The 18,843-nt window shown below is 40.0% G+C and overlaps 1 protein-coding gene across 9 annotated transcripts in view; it reads right to left on the bottom strand.

Moving 5' to 3' along the window:
* Nucleotides 1–14,637, bottom strand: part of herc1 (HECT and RLD domain containing E3 ubiquitin protein ligase family member 1) — a 47,286-nt gene extending 32,649 nt beyond the window's left edge. For 6 of the 9 annotated variants that reach the window (XM_056267329.1, XM_056267332.1, XM_056267337.1 and 3 more), the window contains exons 1-22: nt 14,458–14,637; nt 11,536–12,479; nt 11,337–11,432; nt 9,088–9,285; nt 8,684–8,995; nt 8,481–8,577; nt 7,998–8,141; nt 7,726–7,853; nt 7,460–7,604; nt 5,898–6,069; nt 5,559–5,693; nt 5,201–5,366; nt 4,976–5,101; nt 4,662–4,868; nt 3,760–3,912; nt 3,489–3,621; nt 3,208–3,399; nt 2,397–2,612; nt 2,067–2,240; nt 1,409–1,523; nt 1,199–1,319; nt 621–795 (exon numbers count right to left, since the gene is read on the bottom strand). In XM_056267329.1, the coding sequence (XP_056123304.1) occupies nt 621–795; nt 1,199–1,319; nt 1,409–1,523; nt 2,067–2,240; nt 2,397–2,612; nt 3,208–3,399; nt 3,489–3,621; nt 3,760–3,912; nt 4,662–4,868; nt 4,976–5,101; nt 5,201–5,366; nt 5,559–5,693; nt 5,898–6,069; nt 7,460–7,604; nt 7,726–7,853; nt 7,998–8,141; nt 8,481–8,577; nt 8,684–8,995; nt 9,088–9,285; nt 11,337–11,432; nt 11,536–12,450 (4,120 nt within the window). In that variant the 5' untranslated portion in view covers nt 12,451–12,479; nt 14,458–14,637. The remainder of the gene's footprint in view (nt 1–620; nt 796–1,198; nt 1,320–1,408; nt 1,524–2,066; nt 2,241–2,396; nt 2,613–3,207; nt 3,400–3,488; nt 3,622–3,759; nt 3,913–4,661; nt 4,869–4,975; nt 5,102–5,200; nt 5,367–5,558; nt 5,694–5,897; nt 6,070–7,459; nt 7,605–7,725; nt 7,854–7,997; nt 8,142–8,480; nt 8,578–8,683; nt 8,996–9,087; nt 9,286–11,336; nt 11,433–11,535; nt 12,480–14,457) is intronic. The other 3 variants (XM_056267330.1, XM_056267333.1, XM_056267338.1) reach the window with 1 other exon arrangement.
* Between the last annotated feature and the right edge of the window lie 4,206 nt (nt 14,638–18,843).

Here is an 18,843-nt window from a genome sequence, read left to right as displayed (position 1 = left end):
AGCTTTGCCATCACAGGAATACATTACATTTTAAATATATTCAAATAGAAAACAATTATTTTCACATATTTAATAATATTTCACAATATTGCCGTTTTCACTGTATTTTTGATCAAATAAATGCAGCCTTGGTGAGCATAAGAGACTTTTTTCAAAAAAAATATAGCAACCCTAAACTTTTGAATGATAGTGTATATTGTGTGGTTTATTATAATACAGTGCAATTTACACTGTCAATCTAATTACTAAATATATCTTTAGAGTAATACATTTAAATGTCATTATTTATTCACCCTCATGTCAATCAAAACCTGTATGCTGTTAATTTTTGAATAATAACTTAAATTTTGGTCTGTTCCTATCAGTCGATAGTTGTGTAAAAAATTGTCTGTTTATTCCACTTAAAATAGCGGCATATGGTTCAGGACTGATAAGAGGGTAAATAAACAATTACAGAACATTTATTTTTAGGTGTAATAACGAAGTTGTCAGACAGGAAAATGTAAAAGTACACAAAGTGTGTGAAATTGTGAATGTGTGACAACTTTCACCATGCCACACAAAGCATCAGCCAACATCAGCAGCACACACACACGCCCTTCAAATGTGTCTAAACTCACTTCCTGCGGTCATGACTTCATGCTCTCTTTCCTCCTCCTCATCTTCCTGCTCCTGGTGTCCTTCCTCCCTTTCCCTCTCTCGGTCTCTCTCCTCCAGTTCAGCCTCCTCATCTATAGTTCGGGTGAAGGAGTGTTCCTGAGGGTCCATCTCCACTGAGTCCACGTTATCAGAGATCTGCACACAAGAGGAGAAATGGCTTTACATATAGTGGGATACAAAAGTCTGCTAAACAGAAACAGAATATATATATATATATATATTTTTTTTTTTTTCATTATTCTTTTATTTTTGTTTTCATAACTGTTTTTTGTTTAAAAGTGTTTAAAAAGAGTCATTAAGACTGCTTTTCCTTCAGTGCACTTCTTATCTACTTTTGTGTTCACAGAAAAAAAAAGAATTTTTTTGGGGGTGTAGAACAACATGATTGTGGTTAAGCTGAGTAAATATCCTTTTAAAACAAAGTCTGTTCCAGTTCGCATGCTTGTCGTCATTAAAGCAAAAGGGGTACACGGCAGATGCTAAAAAAGTTTTTAATCAAACTGTTATGCTGATAATATAATTTGTAACAAAAACATACTCTGCGTTCTCGTGATGATGAGCGGGTCTGGATGAGCTCCATGTTCTTGCAAGCCAAGAGGCGATTCCGCACCTTATACACACTGCGATACACCTCTGCCAAAAGTTTACATGGCTGATATCTGCAGGAAGACGGAAAACGAGAGAGAAATGCTTTAGAAGTGTCCACAGTGTAGCATTCTCCATAGTTATGTAGGATATGATGTCATACCTCCCCTCTCCACATGCCTGTCCCAGCAGCCCAGTGTGTTTCAGCAGGACAGCAAGTACAAAGCGGGACACTGTGTCTAACAGAGCCTCATTCGGCAGTGACGAACTGTCCCAATCTACATAAACGCACACAAAAAAAACCCTAAAGGAACATGTAACGACATCAAAGATGTTCGCTTTCACAAATGCAAGCTGATAATGCTAATGCCAAAAATCAGGATTGTTTTTAACCAATAACTTTATATATTATCCAATAACTTCATAGTTAAGAAGCCATAAAGGTCTGGTTTATGACTGGCTGTAACATAACAGTGGATAAAAGTGTCAATTGCTTTTTTTTATTGTACTGTAACCTCTAGGTAGTAAGTGTGTGAAAATACTGCACCTCATAACAGCAATGTACACTCAAATATTACTTCAATTCTACATTTAGATCACAAAGTTCAAATCAGATGCAAGTGTAGTGAGATTTTGGACCAATGAGATTTTACTGTGGGTGGGTCTACCCAACACCACAGAAATAGAAGCCATTACAAGGTGTGCATAGGTTAATGTGTGACTTCTATGCAAGCACTTACGCAAGTAAGGGTAATCATCAGTGAATCATTTGTAGTAATCTTTCCATAATCCTCAATATATGTTCTGTGTTTGTGTCCTACCCTTGCTGATGGCATAGTCCTGCATGTTTGTCCACAGGCTGTATGTGGGCTCTTTAGTTGATCCAAGGGCCAAATCGACCAGCATACTCATGTCAGCATGCAACTGACAGTCAAACGGTCTTTGTTCCTCATTTCCACACAGAGCCACCTCCAGCAGAGAGCTGATACACGCATCTTAAAAACATATACACACGTTCCACATCAACATGAAATGGCATTCACAACCTTTATAAACTTCCATAATAAGACAAATTTCAAAATAAAACAGGACATTTGATGATAAAAGGTAATTCAATGTGTGTGTGCGCACGTATGTGTGATTGTGCATACCAAGCTGGGGTATTTCAGTCTCTAAGCCGTTACTAAAAAGTGGTGTTTTGAGCCAGTGGGTAGTGTGCTGTTCCTCTGGCGAGGGTGGGGCTCCCTGAAGCATTCCTCCAAGACAACGTCCCACCAGCAGCGCAACGGTACGCTCCAGATCCACCAACCACACCCAGCACTGCGCCGGTCCTGACACGCACAACGGATCAACTAGATCTGGAGTGCCTACAGGGAAAAAAGGAAAGGAAACATTTTCTCAATATAAGATTTGTGAGTGAAAGACAAATAGTCCTAATTCAAAACAATACCACAGATTTAAAGCTAAAGAAGTTCAACACAAATGAGAGATGAGCAGCTCTTGAGTGATAAGTGGTTCTCAAAAACGGGGCCAGGGCCTACCAGGGGGCCTCAGCAAACTCCCAGGGGGCACACAAGACTGTTTAAAATTATTGAAATGTACATCCATACATATATATTAATAATTTAACCATCTATCTAGCTATTCTATCGATGTATGTATAGTAACAAATAACAATGCATGCTATAATTAAAAATAGTTCATTAAAATACTAACATGACGTACAGCATAATTTAAACAAAATTATCTATGTATCATATCTGTACATATACATACATTTAATATCTACAGGTATTTTAATCTATCCATTAAAATCTTTAAAGTTTTTTGGACAAGTGGAGATTAGTGATAGACAGTTGATGAATCGACCCATGTGGGATTTAAACCTACAACCAGCTATCACTTTGAACTGATGCACACATTGATTCTTGCCAACAAGACGTGACGATGTGACAGTCTGACCATGTAGTGGCCACTGCAGCTCCTGTTCCTCAAGAAGTGTGGCAGCAGGCAGGAGTCTGTTGAGACGGTCCAGCGGGGGAAGCAGGTCTAAGAGGTAGCTGAGCAGTGGCCGTGCCACCCAAACAGGCAACAACAGCAAGGATGTCACAATCTGACACAGCATACTGCCCGCTGCAGACATGTAGATCACATCTACCAAATACAAACATAGGCAAAATTAGCAGGTCCATTTACATATAGTTATGAATGAGTTTAGCAAAAACGTGTGTATATTGATATACCTCGTAGCTTCTCACGAACACTGCCGTTTCCAGAGCTTTCTCTCAGAAGAGTTGCAGAGCGATTATAGATATCTGTGGCGTGAGGCAATAATAACTGCAGATGTTTATGGAGGAGCGCAACACTACTGGAGCCCTGAAAAAACATAGATGATTCACATACTGAAGGAAATCAGACTACTCTGACCAAAAAAATACAAGGCCCTTTTGAGATTCTAATATCTCTCCCTCTAATTTTTGTTTGTTCATGATATGCATTCAGTTGTGTAAGTACCTCTGTAACACAGTTGATATGGCAATAGGCCAGTAGTTGCTTCTGTAAAGAGCAGAGCAGTTCATGGAGGTGAGCTGGTTGGCTGCTATCAGATGAAGATGTTCCCTGCAAGATCTTATCACTGTTCTTCTCCAGCTCTCCAAACGCCTGGTCCTGTGAGGTTAAAACACACACAAACAAACAAACACACACACACACAAAAACAGGATGTTGTTGAAAATCGTAGGAAAGAGCAGTTGGTCCACAGTTGAGAAGATGATCATCAGTGAATATGAAAAGGTTGCACTGCAAGTGTAATACACAGATAGAATATTGACACACATCCAATTTATCTTCTTGAATCTTGTTTACATTCACTTAGGACAGTGTTTATATTTTTACCCAGTCAGGATGCACTAGGCTGACAAGAGTACTAGTTGAATTTCATCAAATATGATTTACAATTTTTTGCATGCCCCCGTTCTCAAAAATATGGGTTGACATTAACCACAGCAAAAGAAATATATATTTTTTCCAAATATGAGTTCATCAGTATACAAATATGGTATATGTACTGCAAAATAATGCCTTTCTATTGAGTTTTTTGAAGGTTGCATGCAAAAAAGAGGGAAACAAATGACTTGCAGTGCGAGTTGGTTCATTTAATGAATCATTAAAAAGACTAAAAATAATTACTGATTTGAATTAGTCTGGTGAATCCTTTACTAGATGAACTCACTGAATCCAAGACAGTGGTCACTGAATCAACATCTCAATCACTTTCTGAACTTCATTATTAATTTCAGTGATGCCTGTCTCAAAATGAAGCAAGTTTTGTGTACTAAAAGTTTGTCAAACAAAGTCACCATTATTATCTGCAAATTGTGAGAGAAATAGAGCTAAAATATATGCTAAAGACTGACCGTGTAAAATCCCAGGTTCCTGAGTAAAGTTTTCATGAGGATCTCTGCCAAGTGCGTGTCAGGATGTGTATCAGAGTGAGTGCCAGGCACAGAGTCAGAGGGTGGAACGGAAGGCTCAGAGGTATCTGGAGGACAGCTGTACCCCAGCAGAGATGCCACATGGGTGTGATCCTGCAGACTAGTGAGTATTATGTCCAGCTGCATCCTCTGAGACAGAGAAAGCACACACATTCATAGAAGCATGACTAACAGATGCTTATTTAAGTTAAGCAACTTAAACTGCATTTTATTTTCATACAGGCACACACATGTACCTGTCCTTTTGAGAGGCTCTCCCAGCGGTCTGGTCCTTGAGGAAGGAGCGAGTGCAATAGCTCCATTCTCTCTCTCAGAGGAGGCAGCAGCATTGTGGCTCCCACGGAAAGAGTCTCAATGACAGCCTACAAAACGCAACTTATTTTCACTGATCAGAGAAAAACACAGGCCACAGTAAACCACCACAGCAACAAATATGTGGCAAAACGCATGTAAACACAGACCTCCTGGATTTCATCAGGTACTGATGCATCCATAAGTCTGAAAAGCAGATTGCGGAGTGGCCTCGCTTGCCGTCCCAAGATGCTGGTGGCCACGCCCCCCGCCAGCGCTAGAGCCAAGTGGTTGGACAAGAGCCGTAGACATAGTTTCAAGAAGTTGTGATGCTCCCTGTTGGCCCAAAACAAATTTGCGCAAGAAGACACACTCTCAATATTTAATAACCTTCAGGATGGTTTAGAAAATCAATTGAAACTTAATCTCAACTAAAATCACATTAGCAGCAGTAATCTTCCAGTGAAATTAATGCACTTAAAAACAAAGCCTGGCTCCACTCGTCTATGGTGGTGGCAGAATACACACTTGGAAGATGGGAAAGGCAGCGGTGGGATCTCGTTGTTGATGCCGTCACAGTATCGTTCCAGAAACGAGCGGAGGTGAGAGAAAGTGCTTTCTTCCAGGTCCACACAGTACGGCCTATGCCAGGCCACCACCTGCCTGTATACATACACACAAGATTATTAGCATAGATATTATGCTTAGAAGAAAGAAGAAAAACAGAACACGACAAAAAGGCTTCAACAAACTAAGAATAAAAGGCACAAATGCATTTGAAATATATTGTGTCTTCACATACAAGGTACAACAAATGCATTTATTTTTTAACAGAAGGTTATGAAAGAATTCAACAGGTTTGCTAACCTGTCTCTCGGGAGGGCAGTCCATGCCAGGCTGTGGGACGTGCCAGCAGAGATCTGCTGAATAGCCACTCCATCTAAACCAATCACCTTCTTGGGTTTGGTGATGGGACCAGTGGAATTCCCTTGACCGCACTGACCCATGGAGTTATTCCCCCAGGCATACACTTCATTGTCTTTATCAAAAACATGCACAGAAAAAAAAATTACCTGACCATTTTCCCTAATACACGTGAACCGCACATGTGCTGTTCAAGTACACAGCGTCAAATTGTCTGTGACATCATGTGTGAGGCCCCCAGGCTTCACCTTATCTGAGTCTGAGTCAGCACATACCCTTCTGCTACTAATCTGACCCCTCCCCCCCTCCTCCACTATCTCGAACTACAGTTCACACAACCCAGTACAGCCCTAAAAAAGAAGACTCACAAAACCGACATCACCTAACCACCAGCCACTGATTACTGAGTTTACTATACACTGAAAGTGAAAAGAATATTTGAAGAGGATCACAAACCTAACCAAACTCTGATAATTTACTGTAATTGAAATATCAAATAAATAAATAATATAAAGTACGTCAAAATAAATAGGATATAGTGATAGTGTGCTATCACAACCTACTGAAAACTACTAAACATTTATTCAATATTTAAAATTATAAATGAAAATAAATAAGACCAAAATAAATTAGATCAAATATGTTGCAAAAATGTTGTTGCACAAAGGCTCTCTTTCCAACATCTTGACTCAAGCTGAACTAAACATGCCACAAGCCTAGTGGGGAGTGAGTTTAGGGAGGGGGCTAAAAGCACACGGTTGTAGGGGTGCACTGGTTTTATAACAATAATTTATAAACAAAAAAAGCAAATCATTGTGAAACAGAATGTGGCGCAACAATCGCATCATCTTGATTATCTTTCTTTTTCATAATTGTAGGGTTTCTGCACATTTTAAATCAAACCAGTTTTATGGTGCAAAACTTGTAAGAGAAGAAGCCTTTTTTGGAGTTTTGTTTGTCGTCTTTTGAGATTCAACCACCTTCCTATAGTACCGAAAGTCTTGCGGTATAAATTGCACTTTGCCACATTGCTGTCCGTAGTTGTTGCCAACCATCTCTGAAAACGATCATTTTCGAGCCATTGAGTGTTACATTTTGGCTTCCCCATTTCCCTCGAATTTGCCCGCTGTCTTTTCCCAAGCAACTCCCGCTCCCCCACTCATCTCTGGTGAAGCCTGCACGGTCACGTACATAAAAAAGATGTACATAACAGTCAAGCTGCAACCTGGGTAAAGACTTACACCTCCTAAAATCCTATATTTTTCGATCAGATTTAAGATCTAATGCCTAGCAGAAAAAAAACAAATAATAAAGAAATAATAATTTCAGACTTTTAAGACTTTTTAATGCCCCGCGGGAACCCTGATTGAAAAAAAAAAGTACATTATTTGTCCAGCCCTATACGGAAACATCTCGTTCTCTTTAGGAATGTTGTTGCACTACCAACCACTTAAGCATACCAGATAGGGCCATTTAAATCCAATGGGTTTGCAGTGATCCCTTACCATGTGATAAAGCAAGGCAGTGGCTGTCTCCAATGGAGATGTCTACAACTCTGGTTGTGGCAAGTTCCTCGATCAGCTTTGGCCTTAGAGCTGTGGCCTCGGATGAACCACAGCCAAGACACGCACCACAGCCCCAAGCATACACCTGCACATTACATATACATAATAACTGGTGTTTTTATAAGGAATATTCACTGCATTAGAGTCAATACAGTCAACATGAATTCAAATTGGCCATTAATTTGTGGCTTAGTAATGTGTCATACCTGACCAGTAGAGGTGAGAGCCAGAGATGACTGGCTGCCAGCACATACTTTGCGTAAGAACATTCCCTGGAGCGCCTCTACCACCTTGGGTTTATACACACGATTGGTGTCACCATGACCCAGTTTACCTGCAGATAAATGCCAGCAAGCTCACATAGAATACAATAATTATATGTTGACAAAGAAAAGAATTCAAGAATAAGATTGTCTCAAACAGAACAAGTGGCTGCAGAACAACAGCAGAACAAGTGGCACAGGCTAACTCAACTCACCATTGTCTCCGCCTCCAAAGGACCAGACTGTACGTCCATCTTTAGACAGCGCAATGGTGTGGGAGCTTCCACAGGACACCTCACCTACATTACTGATGTCTTTAACTAGCGTGGGAATGTTCCTACTGTTACTGTCACCATGACCTAAGTGTAGACAAATGTAATCAATGATACATACAAACATACATTTCATTTATTTCCCTGCATTTATTTGACCCAAATACAGTAAAAACAGTAATTGTACAATAATGTTACAATTCTAAATAACTTTTCTATTTATAAGATACGTTCAAATGTAATTTATTCCTGTCATGGTAAAGCTGAATTTCCAGCATCATTACTCCAGTCTTCAGTGTCACATGATCTATTGATCATTCTAATATGCTGATTTGCAGCTCAAGAAACATTTTTTTATTATTATCAATGTTGAAAATAGTTTCTGTGAAAACTGTTTTTTAATATGTATAATAAATATTTATATACCTAATCTGCCAAAATCACCCTCTCCCCAGGTGTAGAGTTCTCCATCCTCACTGACTGCAGCACTGTGTCTATAGCCTGCTGAAACACAAACCACCACCTACAAACAAACACACACACACAGAAAACATAAATCATTTAAACACTCAGGTCCATTTAGAGTGCCCAAATAGCTCAAGTGATGCATAACTGCATGAATTCAGTACCTTTCCTTGTAGAGGGCCCTGTATTAGTTTGGGGTATTTCTGGGTAGAGCTGTTGCCATGACCCAGTTTGCCATAGTCTCCATCACCCCAGCTGAACACCTCCCCCTCAACGGTGAAGGCTAACGTGTGGCCGTCTGAGCCTTTGGATGATGATACTTTCTTAATGGCACGGTGAGGTTCAAATGTCAGCTTTTTAAGAGTGGACTGGTTGTTTGAGTCGCCCAGTCCCAGGCGGCCATAGCTGCCCTTTCCACACGCTCGGACCGAACCATCAGAGGAGATGACGAATGTGCAGTACTGGCCAGCTTCAATCTAAAAGACAGGAGATGTGGTCATCAAATATCCACTGTGGGTAAAAATGAGGATACTAACACAGTATGAATAGTTATTATGAAGATGCTTACTACCGTTTGTGCATCACTGAAGCTGGGAGCTAGCTTGGGCTGGAGGATTTTCTCTTGAGTGCCCTCTACAAGCTGGTGGCTGCTGTTGCTGCCCCACACATAGACCTCACAGGTCTCAGATACCATGGCCGCCTCACCTGCCTGGATGCTGTCTGGACTCGCACAAGTTCTTGAGTAGTCTGAAGCCATGCGACACACCTATAACATCGGGAAACCGATTTGAAACAAAACGAGAGTGACAAATTCCTAGGATAAATTCCTAATATTCTATTTTTAGATACAGCAGGAGAGATTTGTTGTGCAGCATGTTATAGATTGCAGCTTAAAGCAGGAGAAACTCTTTTAATTATGCACTATGGCACTTGAAACTGGATTTTTGGGTGACAAAATGTGAGAGCAAATCACCCACAGCAGTAAAGATATCATGGACAGGTATAAGGAAAATATTTATGTGGATTTCTTTTAAAAGTCTGCACTGAATAATTCACATATGCATTCATACATTAATGTTTTTGACAGAGAAGCAGACCTATAATGAAAATTATGGCAATGTTTGGTTGTAAATGGCCTATTACTGCTAAAGTTGCCCTGCCAAGAGCAGTGAGTGGTTTCTCTTTTTCTTATCAGTGTTGTTATTTGATTTATATTACTTAATTACCACGTTTGGTATGTCAATATAACCTAAAATGACTCTGTAATTATTAATAGCCATTCACTTTAGTTTTCGTTTGTTTTGGTAGTTTGTGAAGTACTTTATGAGGTCAAGTAGCATGTTGTGCATGCTCTCTTCATTGATTCACCAGTAAAGTAAAAACAAGTAAAAAAAAAAATTTAACAAGTAAAAATCCGTGTGATGCTTAAGGTGATGTTTAGTCCAATCCGAAAATGAGTTTGGCTTAGGGGGCGTCATAAAATCAATAGTATATAAAAAAGGGCAGATTTAGCTTCAAAGCATTTATGTTAAAATGATCCCACAACTCCCCATTTATATATTATTGTTTCATTGCTAAATTTATTACAATTTATTTTGGTCCACATTTCCATGTATTGTTATGGTAGTACATTGAGCATTGGCAGCAGCTGCTACCTTATAAGGATGAGACAATTAACAGAAAACAACAAACTCTTTTGTGTTGATGAATTTCATCACCAAACATTACAACCATTTCACTCTATTCTAGGTCATAAACAATTGCTCAATTGGACTCTTGAGAACTTGAAATAAACTGAATGTGTAAAGTCCTTATGAAAGACGTCCAACATTCCCAACAGAATAAGAGTGATAACATTCAAATAGTCTTGTTTTCTTAACCCTATAAAGCCTATATATATATATACTTATTTTATACGCAAATCTAAGGCCTCTAAATTATCAACATAATAAGAATCAACATAAAAGTAACATAACCTAACCTAACTTTGCTTCAGTGTTCATCTTGAAATATTATTAACAATATAGTTAACTTGATCATCCATACATTATTTTTTAGAAAAATGTTCAAATGCGAGTATCAAATATGATGATCTCATTTAAGGAATGTTTATTTGTGCATCTCACAATCATCACTGTATTGTATAAATTGCTCAGTTTAGGCTACAGAATAAAACTGGGTATTTTTTCCTCCTTGAGTATGAGCTCCATATTCTCCGTAAAGACTAAAAAGCCTGATGTATCAAATATGATACTCAATTAAAAAAAAAACATATGCAGTTTTAAAAAAAAACTTTTTGCCTAAAGGTTCAATAAACTGCTATTTCGAAATAGGTGATTTTTATATTTTCTGACTATTATTTCATATGTCAGGCTTTACAGGGTTAAAAGATGGTATATCAAAATACCATTATTTTTCAATGAGTGTTGTAAAAAAGAAAAGAAAAAAGAAAACCTCTCAAATGGCATGACCTCTTCTTGTCTATACTACAAATATATATAAATATATGAATGTGTATGTTACCTCCTCAAACAAACAGAGCGCAGCTTCATATAAAAAAAAAACATATGCAGTTTTTAAAAAAAACTTTTTGCCTAAAGGTTCAATAAACTGCTATTTCGAAATAGGTGATTTTTATATTTTCTGACTATTATTTCATATGTCAGGCTTTACAGGGTTAAAAGATGGTATATCAAAATACCATTATTTTTCAATGAGTGTTGTAAAAAAGAAAAGAAAAAAGAAAACCTCTCAAATGGCATGACCTCTTCTTGTCTATACTACAAATATATATAAATATATGAATGTGTATGTTACCTCCTCAAACAAACAGAGCGCAGCTTCATATAGGGAACAGAGTCCATCAGGCGTGCGTGCTGGTTCCCTCCACTGGCTACGATCAGCAGATGAACCCTACACCACCAGACATCCAGTCATTACACAATATCCAAGACTATAAGAAACACTTGTGAAAACAGTTTGGTGTTAGTGTATGAGAGTTTTAGTGATGACGTACCAGTGAACGTCTCATCTGCATCAAAATGTTCATGAAGCAGTCATATCCCATCAGCCCCTCCTGGCTCTGCTCCAGGCTGCTGACACCGGCTGATGCTGCCAAGGCCATCTCAACCCATTCCAGCAGGTAGCGCAGTGATCCTCGTTGGGCTGCCAAGCCCAGCAGCAGCTCACATGCCAGCCTCCTCCCCACCACATCAGCCCCGGAGTTCCGCATGGTCACCCCTTTCAGAAACGTGGTGACTTGGGCCAGGCAGTCCAAACCCATTGGTGGAATCTTGCTCTCATTGGCCAAGGAGAGTGGTGGAAGAGAGCCCACCACTTCAATGGCTGTGGTGATGACATCGTTGCAGAGGTTGATCCCTGGACCGGCTGGAGGAAGCGTCCAGCTTTGCCTGAGCAAAGCGAACAGCAAGCTAAGACCAGTTCGCACGCCCATCTCGATGAGGGCGTCTGTACTAGAGCGCGGCCTCTCGTTAACTGCTTGTAAGTCTGCAGAACCCAGAGTATTTTCAGTCGAGTGCTGTTGCTGTTTGACCTTGCCCTTGTCATGGTATTTGTTGGAAAGTGCATAAAAAACCCGCTGCAGGACCAGCAGGCGTTTACGTAGGGCAGTGGCGAAGGGCGAGTCCGAGCACACTGTCTTGGCCAGAGCCAGCTGACTGGCCAGCAGCGCGTCAAGATAATGCTCCTGTTCATCGCTGGACAGACACTCTCGCTCAAAGTCCGGCAGCTGAGGGCCCTTCAAACATAGCACCTGCTGAGGGAGAAGAACCACCTCCTTATTGGCCAGCAGCTTGCCATACAGCAGAGCGACGCCTTCACGGGTGGAGATGGACTCGCTATCCTCAGCGATCCAGGAGCTGTTGAGATGCTCCAACCATTTTAGTTTTACAGGTGGTATCATCACAGCCATGGTGCCACCTTACACCCTCACCCTCACATCTGAGGGATAAAGAGGTACAGTGACTTAAGTGACACAGAAACATCAATATTTGATACAGACAAGTCAATAACTATTTTTATGTTATAAATATATTAAAGATTAAGTGGGCGTTAGATGATGGAACAATAGGGGAAATGAGCATGCACAAAAAATTTGATTTTGATATTATACATTATTATATAATGTTGACAGCTAAAAGGGGAAAGGATGCATTTAATTGATAAAAACTAACAGTAAAGATGTTTATAATTTTACAAAATATTTCACCATATTACCGTCTTACTGTAGGCTATTTTGATCAAATAAATGTAGCCTTGCCTTGGGGAGCATAAGAGATTTTTTTTAAAAGATTCAAAAATCATACCGATCTCAAATGTTTAATTGGTAGTGTACAATATTAACTGATAAAGACAAAACAATCTCTAACATTGGTTCAAAACCAATATTTAAACCTTAACTGTTACACACATTACCAGAGAAACCAGTAACTGAAATAATTTTACCTCTATAAGTCTATCTCTCCACATTCTTGTATACCAAGGTCCATAACCAAAGATTAACAATACAAAGTGATGATGATGATGCATTCATCCTAAAACCAGTTTGATTCTGAGAAATGGACTTCAGAACTAGAAAGTTCATCAACTGAAGATGATGCTTTGATGACACATACCTGTCATCTTTCCAATGTTCCTAACGATGCCTGGAATCTTTTCAGCAAGATGACAGGCTCTGCCTACTCAGCATGAACACATGTATAAATGTAGGTCTTGAGTCAACCCATTGATTATTAACTTATTTATCTAGTCAGCAAACTTTCATAAGCAGGTTGACGTTAGACTTTTTTGGGTCTAATCTTCTTTTAACTATGGTCTGTTGAAAACCTGACCAAAAGTATGACACTAATGAAAGAGACAGGTATATCTAATGTATGCATGGTTTACACCCCCTTTTATGTGGTGCTATATAGACAGAATTTTGATTAATCTCCACAAGTACCTGAGGAAATACAAGGAACCTAGGTGTATATTCCAATCTGATCTACCCTTCAGATTGTCAGAAGGATAAAACAGTCTTGCAAGTTCTTACAGCCAGTTATAATAGGCTACTTGACTCTATAAGTTACAGGTTGTCAGCTAAAGCATTAGTAAAACAGCAAAGGAGGTTATTTAAGCCATTCTTCTACTCCAAATATTATCATATCTTACTAATAAGCACTTTGATTGTCTGTGAAAATTTGGGTTACATTTCCACCCAGCTGTTTTCGTTGCGATTAACGGTGTTGGGTTTTGACAACCTTGTGGTTTGCTTATTCATTCAGCTGGCTAACCCATCTTATCACATAGCTTGCCTTGCATAGCCAGCGTTACGTAAAATACATTCTCGAGGAACATCTGTCTACTTAAATCATTATACGACATCTGGAGCATATTTTATATGTATTCAAAAGGAGTGTACTTCTATGCTAACGTCTGTAAGTGAAATGGAACTTATAGGCGTTAGCTTGTTAGCATGAGACCAGCTAACAGAACAGTAGAAGCCAACAAGCTAAGCTAATCCACTACACTGAAATTATTCCCTAACGTCACAGTTTATGTAGTGGGCCTAGATTGAATTATAACATTGATAGAGCCTCAAGTCAAATAACCGACTGTCTTGTGAGTATAGGACTATATAGCACAGGTAGCCCGACGCATTAGCCCGGCTGTAGAGCTGCTTGTCGGTGGTTGCCAGGCTGTGATCAACTCCCTCCGCCACTCACTTTACATGAGTCAGCTCAGCTGCTGATATTTCACATTAAAATCATGCACCCAAACAAACATCTGCCCAATGTACAAGGCATGCATTTGACACAAATGCTGCTACAAAAACAGAGATGCCAATTCAGAAGATTAAACACAATGTCACATTTAAAATGGTTTAAACCTGTCGGCTGTTGTGGTAATAAAGACCTGAAAAGGTGAGGCTGGAGCTTACCATAAACTGCCAAAGGCCTATTCAGTGAATGAACGAAAGTGGCTTTCATGGTGATTAATGATCCCTCGGCACCGGCATGTGACCGTGCATGATAAAAAATACTCGTAATCGCTGGGTTGAGGATCTGGTAAGGCTGAATAATTGAGAGTTGGGAGTGTGCAGAGCAGTGCTCAATCCCTCTCGACTCAGCTACTGTGAAATAAGCAGCAGGCTCAGTGTTCAGTCCCTCCCTATCATTCATTACCCGCTGTACAGAAAAACAGCGCTCACAGCCCTGAGCGACAATAACATACCTGTCCTTTAGAATAAATAAATATTGTGTAATATAAACAATATGCTAGCGGTGTCCGTTATTTGAAATTCACACTACGCTACAGTGAACAATGTTATTTTAGTATTATTTACATACTATAGCATATATGAATATTTAGAATTAGCCTTTATTTGTATATTTTCAGTTTATATTTAAATCTTCATTTAAATGTAGGTTTCTATTTTTTTTTTCGTTTAAAAAAAAATATATTTCTAGCTTGTAACATTTTTTCTTTCAGTTTCAGTAATTGAAGTAGGCCTACTTTAACTTGCAATAATTTCCCTTAGTTGTCAAGGCAGCATTTATACTTTTAGTTGAAGTTTTTCCTTTATTTATTTCCGTTCAAAATACATACATAGGCACTGGCTACATTCAACTAAACCTAAACAGACAATCAATGGTTAAAAAAAATTGGTAACTACTGCACACGTACAGATAAACATTGTCCAGAACTATCTGAGTACACACAGCAGTCTAATAAAAGGTGGATAATGTGGTTGTGACACAGAAGAATTGACACACGTTTTGTTCTTTAATTGCAACAAAACATTCGGTCATCCCTGACCTGTCCATACTTTATAAGGGACAGTAGCTATAACACCATTAGTCACTGCCCTCAGAGTTACCTAACAACAAACACATTATGAGGCCTTTAGATTAAACTAAACCTACTTTTCATGGACGACATGTCTGTGGGTTCCAAAGGAAATAAGATGTAAACGCTGCCCCCTGTCGGACTAAAATAATAATGCAAAAACAAGTTTTTTTCGTGCTGCTTTGTGGTATGCTGTATAGAGAACTGGGGAGCGGGAACCACAAGCATTGTTTCAGCAGAATGTCTTGTGCTGATGTCAGTGGACACTGTACTTTATTACTTTGTCAACGCATTCTCTTGGAGCTGAAAATGACACACTTCCTAGGGTTCTGCCTTTCATGATAAAACCATCCACAAATTGTTATTAAGAGGGTTAACCGCTGCAGCATGTGAATGAAAAGCTCTGTTGCTCAGGAGAAAAAACAAGTCAAAATACCATGACAGTTTCATTTAAAGATCCTGGTCAGTGGTTTAGCTTTACAGTTGCACTTACACAACCGGGTTTGTGTCCTTTCTGTATGACAGCATGTGACAATGACACACAATGGGGGAAAACCCAAATAAAAACACTGCAAAAACTTTTTATTAAAAGAAATTGAACAAAGAAATACTATGTATCCTACAACATACATGCATTTGAATTTATCAGAATATAGCAGTTAGTCCTTAAAAGGATCCTTTGAAGAAACCTTGCAAAGAATGAATGCAACATAACACTGAAAATGACAATGTATCTAACATACTTTATGTATTAGAACAATTATAACAAGATAAGTGCCAACATAATGCTAAAGCTTAAATGCAACTCACCAGTAATGGACACAATGTAGCAGAGTGATCATATGGTAATGGAATAACCTCCTTTAGGAGTTAACAGCTTCTCCCAACAGTTCACTGAGAATCAACATCACTTTCCAGTGGTTCCAATAGTGTAGTCAATTGTTTAAAAGAGTCTGCACTCTGATAGGTCGATGAGTACTTGCTGGAAGGGGCATCATTCCACTAAGCATAGCAACTTATGTCATGCAGACATAACAATCAGTACTTTTTAAACACAATATAAAATCAAACACTCATTCCTCTAAAACGTTACAGTAGACGGCAATTGAAAAAAAGGAATAAAAATGGAATCTGAAACTGAGGCATATTCAATAAATTAGCAGGGTTTAATCAAATAAGCTTGTTTCACTTGCCATTTCAACCTTATTTCATCAGATCTGGTAAACAAATAACCAAAGGCGGACACCGTGCTCTGTGTAAACACAGCCTGAACAAATTACCGCTGATCATTTATTTAAAGAAAAGAAGAACCATGATTTTAAATACGCCTAATACATAACATAAAATCAAAACATAAAATCATAACATTTTGCTTTATGATTTTACAACTTACAAATCAAAAAGATCAGATCTATTTTCTATTTTTAATAGAGAAAAAAAGACAAATTAGTTTTGTGGCACCATTTTTCCCCTTGACTTAATAGCAGTAATCTTAAACTATATATCAGAATCATTATATGAATGGTGTTTCTGATCATTATATACTATTATAGAGTCTTCAGGATGAGAGTCTCCTCAGGGTCATTAACATCTGCCTGGCATCAGCTGGAGAAGGGCATAATCACTGGCTGTACAATCACAGTGGCTCCACTCTTCTCATTGGCCATGAACATGATTATCAAGTCAGCAGAGGTGGAATGTAGAGGTCCCATGTCTAGATATGGTACTCGGCAGCCCCCGTAAGAACATTCATGGACAACCTGATGGTGATGGCAACATCCGTGCCCAGGTGCTGATGGCTCCTCAGAGGGCTGGAAAAGCTTATCTCATGGGCAAGGGTGAGTTTTTAACCAGCCAAGTCCAGATCTCAGGTCCTGAAGAAGGGAAGGGTGGCTGACCAGTTACTCTTTAAGCTGGGAGGGACCCAGATTCCAACGGTGACAGGAAAAAACGGTCAAGAGCCTGGGCAAGATTTTTGACAGCTCCATAAAGGACACAGCTGATTTCAGCAAACCAAGAGCGACCTGACTGCCTGGCTTACAGCGATAGACAAATCGGGGCTTCCAGGAAGTTCAAAGCCTGGATGTACCAACTTGCTGTCCTGCCAAGACTACTCTGGCTCCTGCTAGTGTACGAGGTGCCAATGACAACAGTGAAGGTTCAAGAAAAAAACACCAGTCGGTTTCTCTGGAGGTGGTTGGGGCATGGGGTATGGGCATTCCACCAAACTGCAGCTCCCCATCAGCGGGCTGGTGGAGAAGTTTAAAGTTGCTCGAGCCATGGAGGATATGATGTACCGAGACTCCTCTGACGCTAAAGTTGCAACCGCAGGAATCTTCGTGAAGACTAGAAGGAAGTGGCAGGCCCAGGAAGCTGTCAACAGAGCGGAGGCATGACTGTGGCACAATATTTTGGTGGGCACTGTGGCGGGCAGGACTGGACGGTTTTCCCAAACCTTGCTATGACAAAACCCATGGAAAGGTGAAGCGTCAACTGGTACAGGATGAGATACGAGCAGAGGTGGAGGAAAATCGCAGCACCAAGATGGTTGGTATGTACAAACAAGGAACCTGGACCAGATGAGAGCATGCAGAATCTTGCAAGATCACCAGGTCAGAGCTCTGCTATGCATTCAATTTCACATCCAATCAGTTTATGACGTTCTCCCCAGCCCGGCCAACCTGCATAGCTGGGGAATGGCAAACACTCCAGCGTGCCAACTGTGCAAGAGTAGGGGCACCTTGGAGCACATCCTCAGTTGCTGTTTGAAGGCAAAGTGTGAAGGGCAATATCGCTGGCGCAATACAGTCTTTGGCGGATACAATCAACACAAGATAGCAAGAATCAGCACGGCCCCAAACAGCACAACCCCTTCATCAGAGCTGGGGAGAAGGCACCTCATCGGTCTAGCTCCACGGGAGGGTTTCTAGTCATTGCACGGGACTGGGAGCTCCAGGTCAACCTAGGAAGGCAGCACAAGTTCCCAGAAAACATCGCTACCACTCTTCTCCGCCCAGACATGGTATTTACAACGGAGTCGACAAAGCAAATGGTGTTGCTAGAACTGACTGTCCCCTGGGAAGACTGGATTGAGGAATCCAATGAGCGAGCGCAAGAAGCCTAAATACGCAGACCTTGTCACAGAGTACTGGAGCAATGGTTGGAGCCCGCTGTGAGCCAGTTGAGGTTGGGTTTCGGGGGTTCGCTGGCAAATCATTACATCAAACTCTAAAACTCCTTGGTGTTAAAGGACTGCAGTGCAGAAGAGCCATCAAGAACATCCTGGAGGCTGCTGAAAAGGCCTCGCGGCGGCTGTAGATCCGGAGCTTAGTGCGCATCACCCCCGGCTGGGCTGAGAGAGTGTATGACGATTAAAAACCCGAAACACCCTATGACCCTGGGTTTATCACTGAAGATTTTTTCAATTTTTTTTATGAATGGATATTAAAAAAAAAAAACTTGGTTTAACCACAGAGGC

Source organism: Rhinichthys klamathensis, unplaced genomic scaffold (genome assembly GCF_029890125.1).
Source record: "Rhinichthys klamathensis goyatoka isolate OS25496 unplaced genomic scaffold, OSU_Roscu_1.1 h1tg000258l_1, whole genome shotgun sequence".
NCBI classification, from domain to species: Eukaryota; Metazoa; Chordata; class Actinopteri; order Cypriniformes; family Leuciscidae; genus Rhinichthys; species Rhinichthys klamathensis.
Note: the sequence above shows the minus strand (reverse complement) of the source record. Positions and strands in the feature narration are given on the sequence as shown.